Source organism: Solanum tuberosum, unplaced genomic scaffold, assembly GCF_000226075.1.
Source record: "Solanum tuberosum cultivar DM 1-3 516 R44 unplaced genomic scaffold, SolTub_3.0 scf00263, whole genome shotgun sequence".
In the NCBI taxonomy this organism is placed as follows: domain Eukaryota; kingdom Viridiplantae; phylum Streptophyta; class Magnoliopsida; order Solanales; family Solanaceae; genus Solanum; species Solanum tuberosum.
Window position 1 is genome coordinate 760368 of NW_006239196.1, and position 17743 is coordinate 778110.

The 17743-nt window shown below is 32.2% G+C and overlaps 3 protein-coding genes across 7 annotated transcripts; 1 reads left to right on the plus strand and 2 right to left on the minus strand.

Moving 5' to 3' along the window:
* Nucleotides 1-264: 264 nt before the first annotated feature.
* LOC107062820 (DNA-directed RNA polymerase III subunit RPC6-like) lies at nucleotides 265-995 on the minus strand. The gene has a single exon (XM_015313917.1). It carries the CDS (start codon nucleotides 993-995, stop codon nucleotides 270-272), a length of 726 nt encoding a protein of 241 aa, XP_015169403.1. The 3' UTR covers nucleotides 265-269.
* Nucleotides 996-3474: 2479 nt separating this feature from the next.
* LOC107062825 (uncharacterized) lies at nucleotides 3475-8279 on the minus strand. Of its 5 annotated transcripts, none has more exons than XM_015313932.1 (6): nucleotides 8141-8279; nucleotides 6688-6716; nucleotides 5407-5491; nucleotides 4430-4597; nucleotides 4170-4274; nucleotides 3475-3706 (listed from the first exon to the last, which is right to left on the minus strand). In XM_015313932.1, the coding sequence occupies exons 3-6, from the start codon at nucleotides 5428-5430 to the stop codon at nucleotides 3680-3682; spliced, it is 324 nt and encodes a 107-aa protein (XP_015169418.1). In that variant the 5' UTR covers nucleotides 5431-5491; nucleotides 6688-6716; nucleotides 8141-8279; the 3' UTR covers nucleotides 3475-3679. The 5 variants fall into 5 exon arrangements, 4 of the variants coding, with proteins under 4 accessions (XP_015169418.1, XP_015169416.1, XP_015169417.1 ...); XM_015313930.1 differs by having other exon boundaries at nucleotides 5407-5510; XM_015313931.1 differs by having other exon boundaries at nucleotides 5407-5510; nucleotides 8136-8279.
* A 3214-nt stretch (nucleotides 8280-11493) lies between these two features.
* LOC102605675 (putative E3 ubiquitin-protein ligase RF298) lies at nucleotides 11494-15515 on the plus strand. The gene is made up of 4 exons (XM_006358377.2): nucleotides 11494-11591; nucleotides 11921-11981; nucleotides 12537-14563; nucleotides 14796-15515. The coding sequence occupies exons 3-4, from the start codon at nucleotides 12611-12613 to the stop codon at nucleotides 15273-15275; spliced, it is 2433 nt and encodes an 810-aa protein (XP_006358439.1). The 5' UTR covers nucleotides 11494-11591; nucleotides 11921-11981; nucleotides 12537-12610; the 3' UTR covers nucleotides 15276-15515.
* Nucleotides 15516-17743: the final 2228 nt, after the last annotated feature.

Consider the following 17743-nt stretch of genomic DNA (forward strand, 5'->3'; position numbering starts at 1 on the left):
ACTATAATAATACGATACAAGTTTAAGTAGCTATCAAAACAAACTATATATTTAAACTAATATGAATCGTTGCAACACAATACAACCGGTAACAACCATCCAAACAAGGTGACACACCATAAATGTGAAATGTGAATGAAGTTGCAAACTTAATAATGCAGGGCAATTTAGCAAAGAATACTTCACATTCTGGGTTGTAATAGTGAAAAAAAATGGACCTTTTGTTTTGGTTTCATCAAAGAAAACTAGAGTGTAGGATTTACTTACCATCAAAATTCAAAGTTTAACCATTTAGTGTAGTAGACACAGGTTTGTGGGGATATAACTCCATTTGGTGTACATTGATTAATCCTAGAGCAAGCACCACATGGAATTGAAGCCATTGGCGCGATTGTTTTTGGATCAGCCTCTAGAGCAACTCCGCTTGCAGTTCGATAACATACTGATCCAACAGGAATAGAATGATATTCTCCCAATCCAATACTCTTTACCTCTATAACAGTATTGTCCAGAACCATAGATTTCAATATTTCCGCGATTTGCTGACTTGTGCACTCAACAACTTTCCTTTTCTTCAAGAAATCGTGGATTCCCTCTGCAGTAGCAACTTTCAGCATTTGTATGACCTTGAGGCAAGTGTCTCTAAGAACTGTGATGAATTCCTTGTCAAGATTTCCCTCCGAGTACCACGCACCACCAGTCAGTTCATCCGAAGGTTCAAACTCAACAGCTATGTAATAAGGATTCCTTCCCTTACTTTGGATATTTGTGACTTGTTTTATCAAGTTCTTTTTCACCAGTAACTTCAAGGATTTATCCACAACAATTGGTGCTATGTTTGCCTCTTTTTTCACCCCTGCCTTCAAGATACCCTGATTCTTTTTACTTTTCACCACATTGAGAACTATATAGTCAGCATCTACAAGTCCCTGAGTAGGCGAATCCACGTTTAGTCTTCTCCGCTTCATGGCAGCTGCTTCACTTGATCGGATCATCACTGTGGGTATAAAAGAGCAAATTAAGATGAGTTTTCGATTGATTTTTAATCTCTTATCACATAATTCCAATGCATACTCATGTAGTAACTAGATCAATTATTTCCAATACTCATCACACCAGAAACAACACCATCGATCACAAGTTAGGTTTGGGAGTGTAGAATGTATGCAGACATTACAACTAACTCGTGGAGGCAGAGAGGCTGTTTTCGCAAGACCCCGACTCGAGTGCAACAATTCAACTACAAAGGAGAAAGAGACCTTGCACCAGAAAGTCAGATCAATATAGGCAAGACCACACTAATTGAGGTCGTTGAGTTGGGAACAAGTTATCTCGGAATAATTAATCCTGAGATAAGTTATTTCATCAATTATATAGGATAACTTATATCATCACTATGTCAAGAATGGTGAAAAAAATAATTCAAGACAATCTAATACCTTCAACCAAACGGGGATAAAATAATATCATGTGTGCACATTACTTATTTCAGCTCAAGGGCGGCTCAACCTAAAAATAAGGGCCTCCAAAAAAACCCCAAATTCAGTTACGAAAACATACGCACAGAAAAGAAACAAATTGCAATAAGAGGCAAGATTAAACGAAGAACCAAAAGCAGATGAAGGAAATACATACATAAAAGAGACGGCCAGATCTTATGAAACCCAAGTAGAATATAAAAAAATTACGTTACTTCTCCTCTGTTCCTTTTTAGTTGTTAGGTATGCTATAAATACTTGACAATATTAATTTAATAAAATTTAATAGTTTATTGCTAATCCGTACTAATTATTATGCATATATTTTTGAAATTTTATTATTGATGTAATTATAATTAAAAATCATAAATAATTAAATTTTTAGTTACTTTTTATTTCTTAATTTCTCTAATTCACTTCAATTTGAATCAACCATGTTTTAATATTGGCTTTGTAAGATTGTCTTCAATTTTTTGAGAGATGTTTTATTAAACATTTCAACCTCAAACTAATTAAATTATCAAATAATTAAATTTTAAAAAATATTGTCTTAACTTTGAGTGTCTTCTAAAAGTAACAATCATTATAATATCAGTTTTTTTTATTGAAAAGTATTATGAAATATTATATAAGTAAAAACAAATGACACTCTAATTGACATATTCAATGAAGTGAGGTCTTAATTTTATTTTTAAACACTTTTAGAATAATCTTGATAGTTTATATGATAAATGATGCTATTGAAAAGTTTTCAAAAATATAATCAATAAAAGAGATTTAAACATTTGTGTTGTTATGTAACGTACAATAATTTATATATGCTTATTATTTTCTTACAAAATATTACAAGAAATGTTATACTGTAAATTGAAAAAGAAAAATTAATTATTAAATTATAATTATGAGAGTAAACTATATATAAAATATTAAATAAATGTATCTCTTTTTCTAAATTTTGGCTTTAGGCCACCCATTTTATTGAGTCGCCCTGTTTTCAACTAACAAGTACAAATTAATATATGACTATACGATTACAAAGAACACAATTAATATGAATCTAGACCAATCATAACACAATTTGATAAATAAATAATGAAGACTCACCCAACCAAGTGGGTAGCTAGTTGAAAGAATGACTGATAATTTGCTCCTGATTTCCTACTTTCTCACCTATCTTTCAAGTGGAGGGGTTAAAGTTCAAACTAGTCTATGGATCAGGATCAGCTCGATTATAAGGTCACTAAAGCAATCATTGGGGCCTCAATTTTTTTAGGCCTCAATTTATTGCTTGATAAAATACCAATACCTATTAATTATAAATACACAACTTCATCAAATATGATAGGAAATAAGCATATATTTGTAATAAAAATAAATAAGCATTCTTAATTAATAACGAAATAACAAGCAAGAAAATACATAGTACACAATTACACGACATATTCAAAGTAAACAAGGTAGGTCTATTACTTTTTCCGTTCACTTTTTAACTTAATCACTATGCTAATGATACATATTTATTTTTACTGATTCAGTTATTAGTAATTTCTATTGTGGACTCACTACAAGAAAAAAGACTTTTAGCGAGAGAAAATCCCGTTGTTAATAGTCAATAACGACCGATAAAAATCCACTCCTCACCGATCGCTAAAAGCTCCGTTGTTAAAAGTTAACAACCGGATTAAAAATTCGATCGTTAAAAATCCTATAACGACGAAATGAAATTCGGACATTATACATTCTCTTAGCGACAATATTATCCCTTCACTAATAATTTTTCCGGTCGTTAAAACTTTTAATTACGACAATAAAGTGAATCAATAAAAGTGTTTTTAGCTACTGATTTTTACCAATGTAATTTGTCTGACAACTTTCAACAATTATGAAGTACTAATTATTTTTTCTTCGACATTCACGTATATAAATATACTAGATATGAAATGCCCGTGGTATGCACGGGTTCAACGTGTATCATTTTGAAAGAAGAACTACTGACTTTTCTCTTTTGTAGTTTGATTATCATAAACAAATATTGTTGATATACAATAAAAGGGCATAAACTATAGTAATATTGTCAAACTATTTTTATAAATACAGAAAAGTTTCCGAAGTACAAATGCCACGATAAATACGTCATTAGAATTTCTCTTATGCTCAATTGACGATGCTCCCTGGTAGAATTTGAGATCAAGGAGAGAGAGCTACACGAGCACTTGCAAGAGAGTGAGCTGCAAATCAAAAAGTTATATAAGCTCTATTATAAAGTTATACTCAGCAGTCATAAGATGATATTCATTTTTTGAAATAGCTCATAGATTCCAGTGGTAGTTCAATTTGGTATTTGCTTAGCCCATACTACAAAGTGACGTCCTGATAGTTCATTGCCAGATGAAAATCAGAATTGTTTCAATTTTCATTTGTACTACAATAAAACACATGTACATTAAGGCCTATGCGCAGAAGTGTAATAATATTTTGAAAAATAACATAAATGTACTGAAATTTTTAAAATTACTAAAAGTTCAAAAAGCTTTTCAAAATAGAAGTACCTTCATGACCGAAGCGAGAACTTATGAATGACTTGTTTTCACATTAGCTGCAGAAGTTTAATAATATTTTTAAAAATAACATAAATGTACTGAAAATTTTCCAAATTACTAAAAGTTCAACAAGCTTTTCAAAATAGATTACCTCCATGTCCGAAGCGAGAGCTTCTGAATGACTTGTTTTCACATTAGCTTTTCTAGTTCTTTCTTCCAACTCTTTCCTCTCCGACTTGTAGTCAAAACTATGAATCTGTATCATTGTGATACAAGATACAAGATATTTCGATCTTTAGCTTAAGCCTTCTCTTATCAATAGTTATTCTTCTTGCATCACAAATATATACTCAAGCACATATTATATATTCAAAGTAAACATAAAAAGCTTAACGAAGGTAAAACACGCACCTTGAAGCCTCGTTCGTCTACTTTCTTGTAATTGTAGGCATAATAGACAAGCTGACATTTTCTTACTGTCTCTACACTGCAACGACTCTTTGGTAGACAAAATCTTCCAATTAAGGGAACTTCAATTGGCCAAACAAAATTGTCATGTTCTTCTCCGCAGCTAAGTGCCTTCACAATCAAATAAAAATATTTTCAATCAAGATAATGTACACTCCTCGAGAACTCAAAATTTTCACTACCATGCAATATTTCACTATGACAATTCATAGTGAGCATTCACTGAACTGTCTTCCTTTTTCAATAAATTTGTCCAAAATTCAATTACCCATAAACCAAAAAACTATACTGGCATTTTAGTAGTTGCGACAATCTTAGGCCATGAAATAGTGAAAGAAGAAAACTTTAATTAATATAGCCTTCCTTTTCAAACTGCTTTGAATTTTTATTTTTTATTTAAGTCGACGTTCTATCATAAACAACCTCTCTACTACAATCTATAGCTTATATTTGGTATATAGTGCAAGAAAAAGGCTCTAATTGTCAAATGTATCACCAAAAGATGAGGACTTAAAATAACAAAAGGATCACTTGTTTCAAACTATTAAATTATTTAGTACGCCAAATATTGATCAATGCCAGATCTCTTAATTTCTTTAGTTGGTATGATGATAAAATTCACATGAAATTGGTCCTTCATGCAAACTGCTAGAGACGACAACAAATAGAAGAAGAAGAGATCCAAAGAAGAATTAGAAAAGTCGTGTCGGAGAGTACCTACAGGTTCCAAATGATGTTTTAAGATAATCAAGTAAGAAAATTTATCTCTTGTGGTGGTCACCAGTAATGGCATGTCCCATGCTCAAACAAACTTTAGATCAAGCTAGCATTTGATCAAAATTTATCTTCAATTTCAGAGGCATAGTTAATAAAAACTTATTACACAAAACAACATAAAAAAGGATGTGTCTACTACATACCAACTGCTTACTTGGTACTATCATGTGATGTATTTACTTCAAGGAATAGCCTTGCTAGTTATTATCAGCCTCCTTTATTCGTGGCCTTCACGAAACATCAAGACCTGTCAGATAACGTCATCAAGACAGGAAATTACTATGTTTGTGAGAATGTATATAGAAAAAAATGTCATGTTGAAATAAATAAAAGTGTAGATAATTTACCTAGTATTTGATCTATTCAAATAGAATAAAGTTATTTCAATCACCATATTTCTACCTCCAGATCATAGTCTTAAGTATCTGTACTTGGATCTGTATCCCTATATCCTGAAATTAAGATCATGAAGAATCCGACCTCTAAATTCACATCGGTATCGAACACCCTCACCCAAATCCGAGCAACTTAGGTGGAAAGCAGAAGAGTTCTGCCCTAATGTATCTTGCAGACTACAGGAAGAACTTTGCAATTCTTTTGAGTTTAAAAGTACAGAGTATACAACACAAAGATGAAAAACAATTGCTAGAAAAGCATTATCAAACTTTTTTGCAACTAAAACAGTCCTACAGGACTATATAGGACTAAAACCATTCACCTTGCCACATTTATTTGAAAATTCAAAAAACACAATCCTTGAATTAACACTTGGGCTGATATCATCAACCGTGCTAACCTTGGTATGGAAGTTATGCATGAACGTAATGCTCATAACTTCCCTCTAGACCTAGCTGGGAATCAGATCCTAAAACACTAAAAAAGAAAATTGTCTTTTCGCTCACCTCTCTTTTTGTCTTTGAGAGAAAATACTTAAAACAACTTCCGTAATAAGTTGCATACTTCACGATTTAATTTAGCTAATCTGTGATTACATGTGTTTGATATGATTGAAGTTATTTTGCGTCCACTTCCTATGAACACACTAAAGATCATAATTGTCCAAATATTTTTGATACAAGACCTACTTTAAATATTGTGGCACATTCATTTGATGCTAGCAATTAAGATCAAGATTTGCATCAACAACAGAAACAACACCAAATACCACTACATATTAACAAAATCCTAAAGACAATGACATCAACTATGGTTTTACATGGTGAATAGATCAAATTCACCATAGAAACTCTTGGGACAAATAAAATAGACACCAAAACACAATTAAAAATTCCTGAAATGAAAACCCACAAATTCCAAGTTTTCATATCGCAATTCAACTCTAACTCAGTTGTACTTCATACATAATGATCCCAATAAGAAGATTGTTACAAGCTAAATCAATAGATTGGGGAATCGATTCATACCTTGTACCAGCAGCCTCATATTCTTCCATCTTTTGTGGCGCAGTCAGAATTTCAAAATATGAAACACCAAAATAGCACAAAGTTCAATATCATTTATATATATATATATATATATATATATATAATATAACAAAAAAATATAAATAGTCTATTTTTAAAAAAAAGAAAACATTTGGTTTGTAAGTTCGCCAATTTTGATAATTTCAAGTAAAAAAAATTGTAAAAAGTTCCAACTACATATGCAATGTCTAGAGTGTGATAAAGGATTCTAAGGAACGAAGCAACCATCATAACATTTGAAATACTACAAGTTCAGATTACCACTAAGTAAATCAAAAGCTAAAATATAAGATGTTTCCAGGCTTGTCATGCCACTATTACAAAAAAACTTTTAACGGCTAGAAACACCTTATATTTTCTTGATAAATATGTATTTATGGCAGCGGTTAGAAACACTACAACAAATTTCGTGTTATTTATAAAGGTTGGCTAAGCAAACTCTTGATAAACAATCACGAAATTAGTTGTGATTTTTGGTTGTCTAACAATATCTTAGTCAACCGTGATAAATGTCAGAACACAGTTCTTTGAACAAGTGAAACATTTTCTTCTCTTTGTTAAGATAACAAGCTTCTGCAATGCCACTGCATTCTTTAGTAGAAACTTCAAAGGATCGAAAATCTTACAAACCTCTGCTTCAGACCACGTCTTCAAACGTGTCATTAGGCAGCCGACAATCTTAACATTCTTGAAATTGGAAAATAGTGTTTGGAATCCAACTCGGCAAATTGATATTATCCACTTTGGCGAAATATCTTAGCTCAAGCTGGCAAGGGGTTTGTAGAACTCGAATTTGATGTGTATGTTGAGTGACTCTAAAAGAGGCGAGGTTCGCAAAAGGCTGGCTACTCTCCATACATACTATACTTTGTTACATGCATTTATAGAGTTAGACATTTGCGTCTCAATTCTGAAAGCATCACCCCGTCAAGTTTTTGGATAACTTAGAATGGAGATGTTCAAGTTATGAATTATATCTATATGTATAGTTGATTGAGCAAAAAAAAAAATCTTAATCTTTTGTAGGAAACTTTCATGACCTCCACACATCAACAAGTATAAGTGTATATTATTTAGTATTAAATAAGTTGCTTGTAAAATTTTAAAATATTGTAAGGTCAAGATCCAAAATTATGTATTTAGAGTTCTTTACATACCCATGGGTATAAAAATTATTATATGCAACCATAAGAAATGTAAAAAGAAAGAGGAGTTAGGATGAGAAAATTGTACCAATATCTTAATACATGAATCACCGATCGTTGTTCAATTAAGGAAAACTAATGTGACAGTATATTTATGCTATTATTAGGTTCTTAAAAGAACAGTAAGATTTATTATATTTGGAAAATATGAAAAGAATTGAAAGATTCGTTTAGTTGATTGACCTTACCTTTTGCCTCTTAGGACTTTTTTCTTCAAATCTTCAACTCAATTCTTTGATAGTCTTGTGCTGAATTTTGACGTTGAGAGTAGAAAATGAATGCTAGAGAAATTGGAAGTTGGGAGTGGTGGAAGGCCAAAGGAGAGACAAGAATAATCCAGAAGCAGAAAGAACATAATCAAAAGACAAAACTATCCTCACTTTTGATTTAAATATCAAAATTAGAAATCTATTCAACTTTTGTTGCACAATGTACAATAAAATTAAGATGTGGTCGTCCTTACCTTTCATGCTTCTATATAGTAGAAATATAAAACACCAAAGAAAACATTAAGAAAAATCAATACTTGTGCCTCAATTATAAGGTCACTAAAGCAATCATTTGGGCCTCAATTTGTTTAGGCCTCAATTTATTGAAAAAATGGCACAACATGACAACTTATAGACTAAATTGGCAATAAATATCCCATTTTTAATTTATTGGCAAAAAAGGAATTTTTTAATATATATTTGACATCCAAAAGCCACGTTTTTTGAAAAGCTTCGAAAAAAAATCTGATTTTCTCTCACCCATTTCCTATTTTATTGCTTTATTGTTCCTATATTTTTTTATCTCCATATTTTTTTGTTAACCGTTTTAAAGTAGTGTTCTTTCTTTTCTGATCTCTTTTTTCTCTTTTTAATAAATATCTCGATAATTTCTTTTTTTTTTCTCCTTAATTTTATTTTATGCTCCTTAATTTGCTCTATTTAATTATGCAAGATATAATTGTATATTTATCCTTTGTTCTCTCGTAAATTTCTCTTTCATATATACTCTTGAGTGTTTTCTTGCCCAAATCATTAGAAAGTGATTTGTGAAATTGAAGTTTTTCAACTCTTCTGGGCAATAGTTTTGATTCTAGATTTTGATTTTTTGGTATAAATTCTATGGGTTAGAAAGTTTCACATAAATTTTTTCTAAAAAAATCGGTATGATGATCTCGATTTTTTTAATCTCTACCAACAACTTCAAATTCTACCCATGTAAATACACTTCGATTAATGTATATCAATCTAGATTTAAACAAATATATACAAATTTGTTAGGTAAATACGGAACTAATGAATACGGGCCAATACTGTAGTTACAGTATACATAAATGTATACAACTTCTAAATAAATGAATTCAAAATAGTTTCATGTATATATAATCGACACTGTAAATATAAAATTATAATAAATTCATAAATATTCTTTGAATGAAAGATTGTGTATACAAATAGAGCTAATTGAATTCATTAGTTAACTAAACTTATCACATAATTATACGCACTATTTATTTTACAAGATACATAATGTATACGTAACTATTTTTTCACAATAACTAATACCTTGACACAATCTTATTTTCCTTATAAAATTGACCTTCTATTAGTATAATTGTAGTAGCACCATCTCCAATCTTATGTACACTCGTAATCTCATATTGTTTTACATTAACATTGAGTATTGAAGCTTCATCAATCTTATAATGAAATTCAAAGAAATTAATAGATTTATCGACATATAAATAATTTGATATCAATTAAATGAATCCATTGAAATAAATATTTTTTCCAATTCGATGTATACGTGTAATTCCATAGTATTGCGTATCAATATCAGTGTTGAATCGTTATTAATCCAAATGAAATTCAAAGGAATTGATGAAAGTATCGGCATTTAGATGAGTTGAAATCCATTTGAATCAATCGAAATCAATACTTGTTGTAATAACAACCCCTTCCATTGAATAAACAAAATAATTTTTACTATCGCATTCTTCGCTATGATAAATCAAAACTATCAATGATGTCATTTATTTTTCTCTGTTTGTTGTTGAAGTGCGTTGATTTTTTTTCTTCTTGAATACACTAATTTTGAATTGTTAAATTTCATGGAAACTGAATGACCATCTTTATCAATTCAAGACTTATAATACCATGAAAAAATAATACTCATGTCTCCTTAATTTATGATATTCATTAACTGTTAGTTTCATAATTGAGGGGGGGTGGGGGGGGAACGCCTATTAAGAAGTCGAATTAATTTTGGGACAATTTGTGCTAATATTTTATTGGGATTGTCTATTTAATGCTTATTAATATTGGGCTATATGTTGCTAATAGTTATAAGCAGTTGTCTGTATATGTCATTTCCTACTATGAGTAAATTGGGCTGCATCTTGGATAGCCAAATTGTGAAGGGAAAATCACTTACGTGTACACTTTTTTAAAAATATTTACGATATTTGTCAACATTATTCTTTTAACCATATATAACAATTTGGCTGAATAGTAGTATTGCTAAAAGTTGCGAATGACAGCACTTTTTGCTAAGTTTAAAGGAACAAGATTGTTTAAGTTAGTATCGCTAAAAGTTGACAAAAATGGTAATAAATTAAAAGTATACTTAAAAGTGATAATTATTAAATAAAAGACATTAACTTATGTAATTTTTCCAATTGTGTTAAATACTTTAGGATTTCAAATGGGCTGGAAAATGGATGTACAACCAAATTGGCTGAGTTGCTGGATTATTTTGGGCCTTTTTTCTTCTTTTAAGTTAATTCATTTGAGCTTCTAATTTAATAACTAGTATATTATTTATTACGTAAAAACTTAGTAAGTAAGAAAACTTGAAATGAGATAACGACAATTAGCTTAAAAAAAGACGACAATGAAGTAATAATAGTGTTGATAGTAAAAATATACTTTTAAAATAGTGAAAATGATAATAAAAATATGATAATCATAAAATAATAAAAAGTTAAAGTAATGGTAATAATAGTATCTAAAAGATAATTACGAAAACATTAGTAATAAAATAAAATAGTAGTGAAATATAAAGTATTCACCTTATTAGCAATTTAGAAGCTCAACGAAATAAATTAGAAGAAAGGAGGGGCAAAATTTGATGTCAACACTAATTATATCATTTAGTTTAATTATTTAACAAATTTTCCGTAAAATTATGTGAAAATTGAAATAAATCAATATGAGTAATGAGATATTTGTACCATCAATTTAAAAAACTAATGTGCTACAACAACATTGAAAAAATATGTTTATTTTGTCAATGTCATCTTACTATAATAACTTTGATTTGAAATATCCAATAAAGAGTCATTAGATTCTATGAATTGAATATACATTTTATTTCTTTGACTTAAATCCAACTTGCATGCCAAATATTTGAGGATTTTCACATTAACTATTTAATAAACCCCTTGAAAATGGAAAAGAGTTTTAAATTCCATTTAATTATAGATGAGTTAGAGATTAAATACAATGTACCTAACCATAATTATCATCAAGCCAGTGACTCTATATAAGGAATCCAAATTTCAGTGTTTGGCACCACAAACAAAAGACTACTCATAGCTTGTGCTCCCAATGGAGTTTACCCTTTCTTGATTGTGCCTTTTCAAAGCCTTTGGTGAGTGACCATTTTGATTTTGGATTGAAGTTTAGTTAAATCTAGTTTCATTCTTGATATACATATATATATATATATATATGATCCATTTTTTCACTTTTGGTGCAGCCCCTTTTTCAGGTTTCTTGATTTTATTTGTGGGATGAGTTTATTTAGGTTTCAAAAGATTGTTTTCTTTATTGGTTTCTTGATAGAATTTGAGGTTTGAGGTTTTCTGTGTTCATCTTTTTTTTGGCAATTTTGATGCTTCCGCCCCCCCGCCCCCTCTCCCCAATTCATTTGAGTGATTTTTTTTCCATAATTAATTTATTTGAGTTATTTTTTTGCAGAAAAAGAAGTTTTTTATTCAATCGAGTGAGTTTTTGGGAGCTCGTTTATTGTGACTCAGAGGTAATCTCTTTCTTTTTCTTTTATATCCATTTCATTTGGTAATGTTTGGGAGCTCATTCGCATTTCTGTTTGAATAATGGATACATGATTTCCCTTTTGTTTTGGCAATTTTTAATTCCCTACTGCTATGTTTTATTCAATTTTAATCCCCAAATTACCGTTGAATGATGTTACATTGAAGGATAGAGATTTGAGTAACTGAAATATGATAGAATTTGTAATCCTCATAAAATATTAAGTACTTCTTTGGCAGCTTCACCTGAATGATAATGTTGCTGGTTTATTGAGCTAATTGGAGTTGTTTTTATTGATGTCAACCTGTCTTTGGGAGTTCCACATATACGATTTCTGCTTAATTGTGATCACTGGAGTTAGTTGTTCTTGTTGCTATCAGCTTGTCATTTTTGTTTTTTGTTATTTAGCCTATCAAATAAACATTGCAATGTGGTTTTCTCCTTTTGTTTGGCAACTCTAATTCTCTATTGTTGTTATGTGTTTATCTAACTTATAATCCCCACACGTCCATATTATCACTTGAATGAATTTTTGTTGCAGGACCGGAAATTGTGGCTAGACACTTGATTGATCAAAGTACAACAATAATAACACTCATAGAAAACATAATCAACATGGTTGATGATAACATCAGTGATGATGCCAATAAAAAGTCGTTGGTGGTTTCAGACAAGAAAATAGGAAGCATGAACAAGAGGAAGTTAGTATCTGAGCTTCCTCTAGGAACTCTTACTGATTCACCAGTGTCATGTCTAACGGAATTTCCAAAATATGAATTATTAGAGGAAGCACCGAAAGAAAACACTATTTTTGAGATCGACCCATTGAAGGGCGGGTGTCCTCAGTCTGATGCGGAACAAGAGGTGGAAATGCCACCAGATACAGATTGGGAGGATACTATAACTACTCAACTTCTGGAGCTTTTAACCCAAAATTTGTCCACAGTTTTCCAGAGTGCAGTCAAGAAGATTGTCAAGTGTGGATACAGTGAGGAAATTGCTGAATGGGTTATCATGAGAAGTGGTCTTTATCATGGAAGCAAAGACGCTATCTCAAATGTAGTTGATGGTGCCTTGGCTTTATTGAGTAGGGAAAAGGTTTTCGATATTGATAAACCTGTTGTATTTGAAGGTTTACCGAGCTTGGTTAATTACACATTGCTAGAGATGATATGTGTGTTGAGAGAGGTTAAGCCAGCTTTGCCAGTTGTAGAAGCATTGTGGTGGCTGTTAATATTGGACTTGAATCCAATACATGCATGTACAATGGAAGGTTATCATCTGGTTGAGTTATGCAGTCAAGAAAGTCTAGGCGATAGCTCATCTGGTTTGAATCTTCCTCAATCAAAGATTGAGGCTTCCGATAATACTCAGTCAAACCCGGATAAACAACAGTTGTCAAAACCTTTTACCCCAATTGCTCAAACCTTGCAATCCAAAGTTCCTATTGCTAGTGCATCCCCTCAAGAACCTGAGTCTAAAAATTCAAATGTTTGTCAAGCGGCAAAAGGAAAAGGAAGTTCCACACCTTTTCCAAAAGCAGAGGCTAAATCGAAAGGAGCAGTTTTAGAAGACAAATCGAGGGGAGGTAAAAATTCCATAAATTCCAAGAAGGATTTGCGTAGGCGAAAGACATATCAGTTTGAGAAGAAGAACTGCAGAAGCCGTACGAGTAAGAATATTAAGGCAAACATGACTGCCTGGGAAAGTTTGGTTTTGGACAAGAATGTGAACTTATCTTTTTCTGGTGTAACAAAGAAGAGTTCACACTCCAAAGGAACAACTTGCATTAAATGCAATCAACCTTTAGCAAAAGCAAGTTCTGATAGTCCATGCCTTTCCTCATTCATTGCACCTGCAAGTGACACCTCCAAAGTGCCACCTATGCAAGATAATGTAAATGATAAGGATATGGATTCGTTAGCCATGGAGCCCAAGTCCAGCAAAAAGGCCCTAGACAACACAACTATTTCTTCTGCGGTGCCAGATTATTTTGTTGGTATCCCATATGATGAGTCTCTAGGGAAATATGTCCCTCAAAATGAGAGAGATGAAACTATATTGTTGCGAACTTCCCGTTTGAAATCACTCCAGAAAGAGCTCCAAGGGTGGTCTGATTGGGCAAATGAGAAGGTAATGCAAGCTACCTGGAGGCTTGGCAAGGACCAGGCTGAGCTTAAAATGTTGAGGCAAGAAAAAAAAGATGCTGAAAAAGTTCACCAGGAAAAGGAAATGCCGGAGAAAGACACTATGGAAAGGATTATGGAGATGGAGCAAGCGCTGGTAAATACTAATTCCATGAGTGAGATAACTAATTCTCTTCTTAACACTTTGGAGATGGATAATGTTGGACTAAAAAAGGATATGGAGGCCTTAATGCTCTCCACCAGTAAGCATGCTATGAACGTGAATAATGCTTTGGCAAAGGAGCAGGAGGCAATAAAGAACTGTCAAGCAGCGGACATGGAGAGGCACTCATTTGAGGAGGATTTATCTACTATCAAGCAGGAAAAAACTTCTTTACAACAGCAGCAAGAGAAAGCCAACAGGGTTGTGGACCAGTTTAAGGTATTTTTATTCTAGTAATTAAATTTTTTTGTATGGTTGATTAAAATGTTCTTTTACAAATATAGTAAGTGTTTTAGAGTCTTCAGGCTGGTAATGACTAGTTGTTTTTTTACTTATCGCCTCCGGTAATAGTGGTTCAAGCATTCACTTATGTAGTTGTACTGATAATGCACTTGCTATTTGATATTCCTTCTATTATATAAAGAAATTTGTAAATATTTATGAATTTCAGGTCCTATTGAAGCAGGAGGAACGGGTGAAACAAAGGTTTCTACAACAAGCTAATTCTCTGAAAGCTAAAAGAGAACAACTCCGTGTTCACGGAAAAGTGCAGCGAGATAATTTTAGAGAAAAGGTAGAGAGAAACATGCAAAAGTATAAAGAAGATATCCAAAAGTGTGAGAGTGAAATCTCTCAGTTGAGATTCCAATCTGAAAGATCAAAAATAGAGGCACTTAAACGAGGCATTCCACAAATGACAAAGGGTTTAGCAGCCTATGCAGAAAGATATGGCTCTAATGTTCTAAATGTGGAGAGGGAGTGTATTATGTGTATGAATGAGCAGATATCAGTGGTTTTTCTCCCTTGTGCTCATCAAGTCCTTTGTGAAGATTGCAATGTGCTTCACCAAAAGAAAGGAATGGAAAAATGCCCTTCCTGTAGGACACCAATTAAGGAGCGGATTAGTGTCCACTTTCCTGATTCAGAATAGTTAGCAACTTCAAAATAGGAGCAGGAAAATGAAACTTGTCATTCTATGTTTTTTTTTCAAATTAAATCTATGTACTTATCGTCAGGCCTTTCTTTCCTACCGTAACTATAATAGTTGATAGGAAAATGCAAAAAGGTATAGAGATATGTAGAAAGTACATTTGAAAAGAGTTAGAAAGAGGGAGACGTGCTTAATGGTCGTTGTAAATCCTCAAGTTTGATGGTTTAATACATAATGTTGTTCTATGTGGTAAAACTTAATCTTCCACAAGCATTTTGTATACTTCCTCAAGCTCCCAAAGTATGATCTCAAGTGTTTTGCACTTACAACAAATTTTTGTTTTTTTAATTTAACCATTCGTTATTTGAAACGTAACATATTGACAAATTTTGTTCCACCAAGGGGTAAATGTTCATTCACATGATTCAAACTCGAGATATCTTATTCCTATTTTCCCTTATAGCACTTGCCAAACAAAAAAAAGTCTATTTTCTTGCTGCATTCTATTATCTTACATTGGTTTCCTAACCTTGTTTTCAAAATTAACTTCATATGCAAAAGAGTAGATGAATCTTGATTGTCTACTAGCAAGAAGTGGAACATCTTTTAATGTTATATATGGACAAAGATGATATTATATTACTTAGAGCCGTTTCATTTTTGTTGATTTGGAAGTAAGTGATTCTGTTTCTACATAAGTTAAATTTTTAGTGGAAATTCTTCCTTTGTCTAGATATATCTACTCAGTACTAGTATTCACCTGTTCACACTGGATTTGAAATAGTTGCATACATGTTATTGCATTATGTGGATGTGGTTTGATTATTTTCATTATAGGTTCATCTGAATTAGGTGATTTTGATTCAGACTCTATATATGTGTAAATAAAAGTGCCGGAGCCGGGATTTTTATGAATAAATCTTTTATGTTTTTAGAAAATAAAATATTCTGAATATATTTTATGATATTTCTTTCCTTTTTTCATGTTATCTTGAATGATCATACATACGATACATTGTTGAAAACATGTACAACTTTACTCTTAAAATCCTCTATTTGTACTCAAATATATTTTATGGAAAAGAATCTTGGTCTAAAAGTTCACATGTTTGTCAAGCAAGTTCCACACCTCTTCCAAAAGCAACAGTTTCAGAGTTGATGCAAGTTTAAAGAAGAAGAAATTGTTAGCTAAGGTGGAATCTGGAAGTTGATGTGTCAAGTTAGTTAGTTGCAACAATGCAAGTCCTGAAGTTAGTTTAGAAGCCGATAATTCCATTCTATAGTCTAGTACATTCCTTACAAGTGTATAAAGCCAAGATGTAGATTGTCTTGAACATTCATTCTGTTATGATAATAATACACAAACCTCTCTCTCTTCTCCTTGGAGCCTAAGTCTAGCATAAAGGCCCCAGGCAACACAACTATTTCCTCTGCGGTGCCAGATTATTATGACGAGTCTCTAAGGAAATATGTCTCTCAAAATGAGAGTGATGAAGCTATATTGTTGCTAACTTCACATTTCAAGACATTGTAGAAAGAGCTCCAAGGGTGGTCTAATTGGGAGAACGAGAAGGTAATACATCTTACTTAGAGGCTTGACAAGGACTAGGCTGAGTTTAAAATGTTGAGGCAAGAAAAAAGAAAATGCTGAAAAAGTTCACAAGGAAACAAGAATGCCGGAGGAAAACACCATGAAGAAGATTTCAAAGACAGAGCAAGAGCTAGTAAATACTTATTACATAATTGAGACAACTATTTCTAGTCTTACCAGCTTGGATGGGGAAAATGTTGTACTGAAGAAGGGGATGGAGGCCTTAAAGCTCTCTGACAGTGTGTATGCTACAAACATGGATAAAGCTTTAACAAAGGAGCAGGAGGCAGTGAAGAAGTGTCAAGTAGGGGACATGGAGAAGCGCTCATTGTAGGAGGAGTTATCTACTATCAACCAGAAAACAACTCATTTCCAACAGCAACAAGCAATAAGAGAAAGCCAACAGGCGTTTAGACCGTATTTTTATTCTAGTTTTGAAACTTCTTTCCCTAGTTGATCAAGGTAAATGTTTTTTTATCAATATAGTTAGTGTTTTAGAGTCTTCAATCCACTCAATATCGATTATAATTTCAGATTTTTTACTTATTCCCTCTGATAATAGTGGTAAAAGCATTCACTTATGTAGTCCTTCTGATACGACACTTTCTATTTGATATCCTCATTTAAATATTGAGAAAAAGGACAAATATACCTCCGAATTATTATAAATGGTATGCAGATACCCTCTATCATACTTTTGGGACGTTGGTTTCCCTGCCGTCCAAAAACTAGAGCGTATATGCCCTTCACTCTAACGGAAGACTAAATAGGGATACGTGCGCAATCTTACCATTTACGATAGTTCGGGGATATATTTGTCCTTTTTCCCTTAAATATTTATGAATGTCAGGTCTTATCGAAGTAGGAGGCAAGGGTG

Bases quoted from the DNA above. Each gene is read 5' to 3' on its own strand.
- LOC107062820 (XM_015313917.1), bottom strand. From the start codon at position 995: ATGATCCGATCAAGTGAAGCAGCTGCCATGAAGCGGAGAAGACTAAAC.
- LOC107062825 (XM_015313932.1), bottom strand. From the start codon at position 5,430: ATGATAGTACCAAGTAAGCAGTTG. The intron at 4,598-5,406 runs GTATGTAGTAGA...TTGATTGTGAAG, and splicing joins TAGTACCAAGTAAGCAGTTG to GCACTTAGCTGCGGAGAAGA. The intron at 3,707-4,169 runs GTAATCTATTTT...TTTGATTTGCAG, and splicing joins CTCTCGCTTCGGACATGGAG to CTCACTCTCTTGCAAGTGCT.
- LOC102605675 (XM_006358377.2), top strand. From the start codon at position 12,611: ATGGTTGATGATAACATCAGTGATGATGCCAATAAAAAGTCGTTGGTG. The intron at 14,564-14,795 runs GTATTTTTATTC...TATGAATTTCAG, and splicing joins GGGTTGTGGACCAGTTTAAG to GTCCTATTGAAGCAGGAGGA.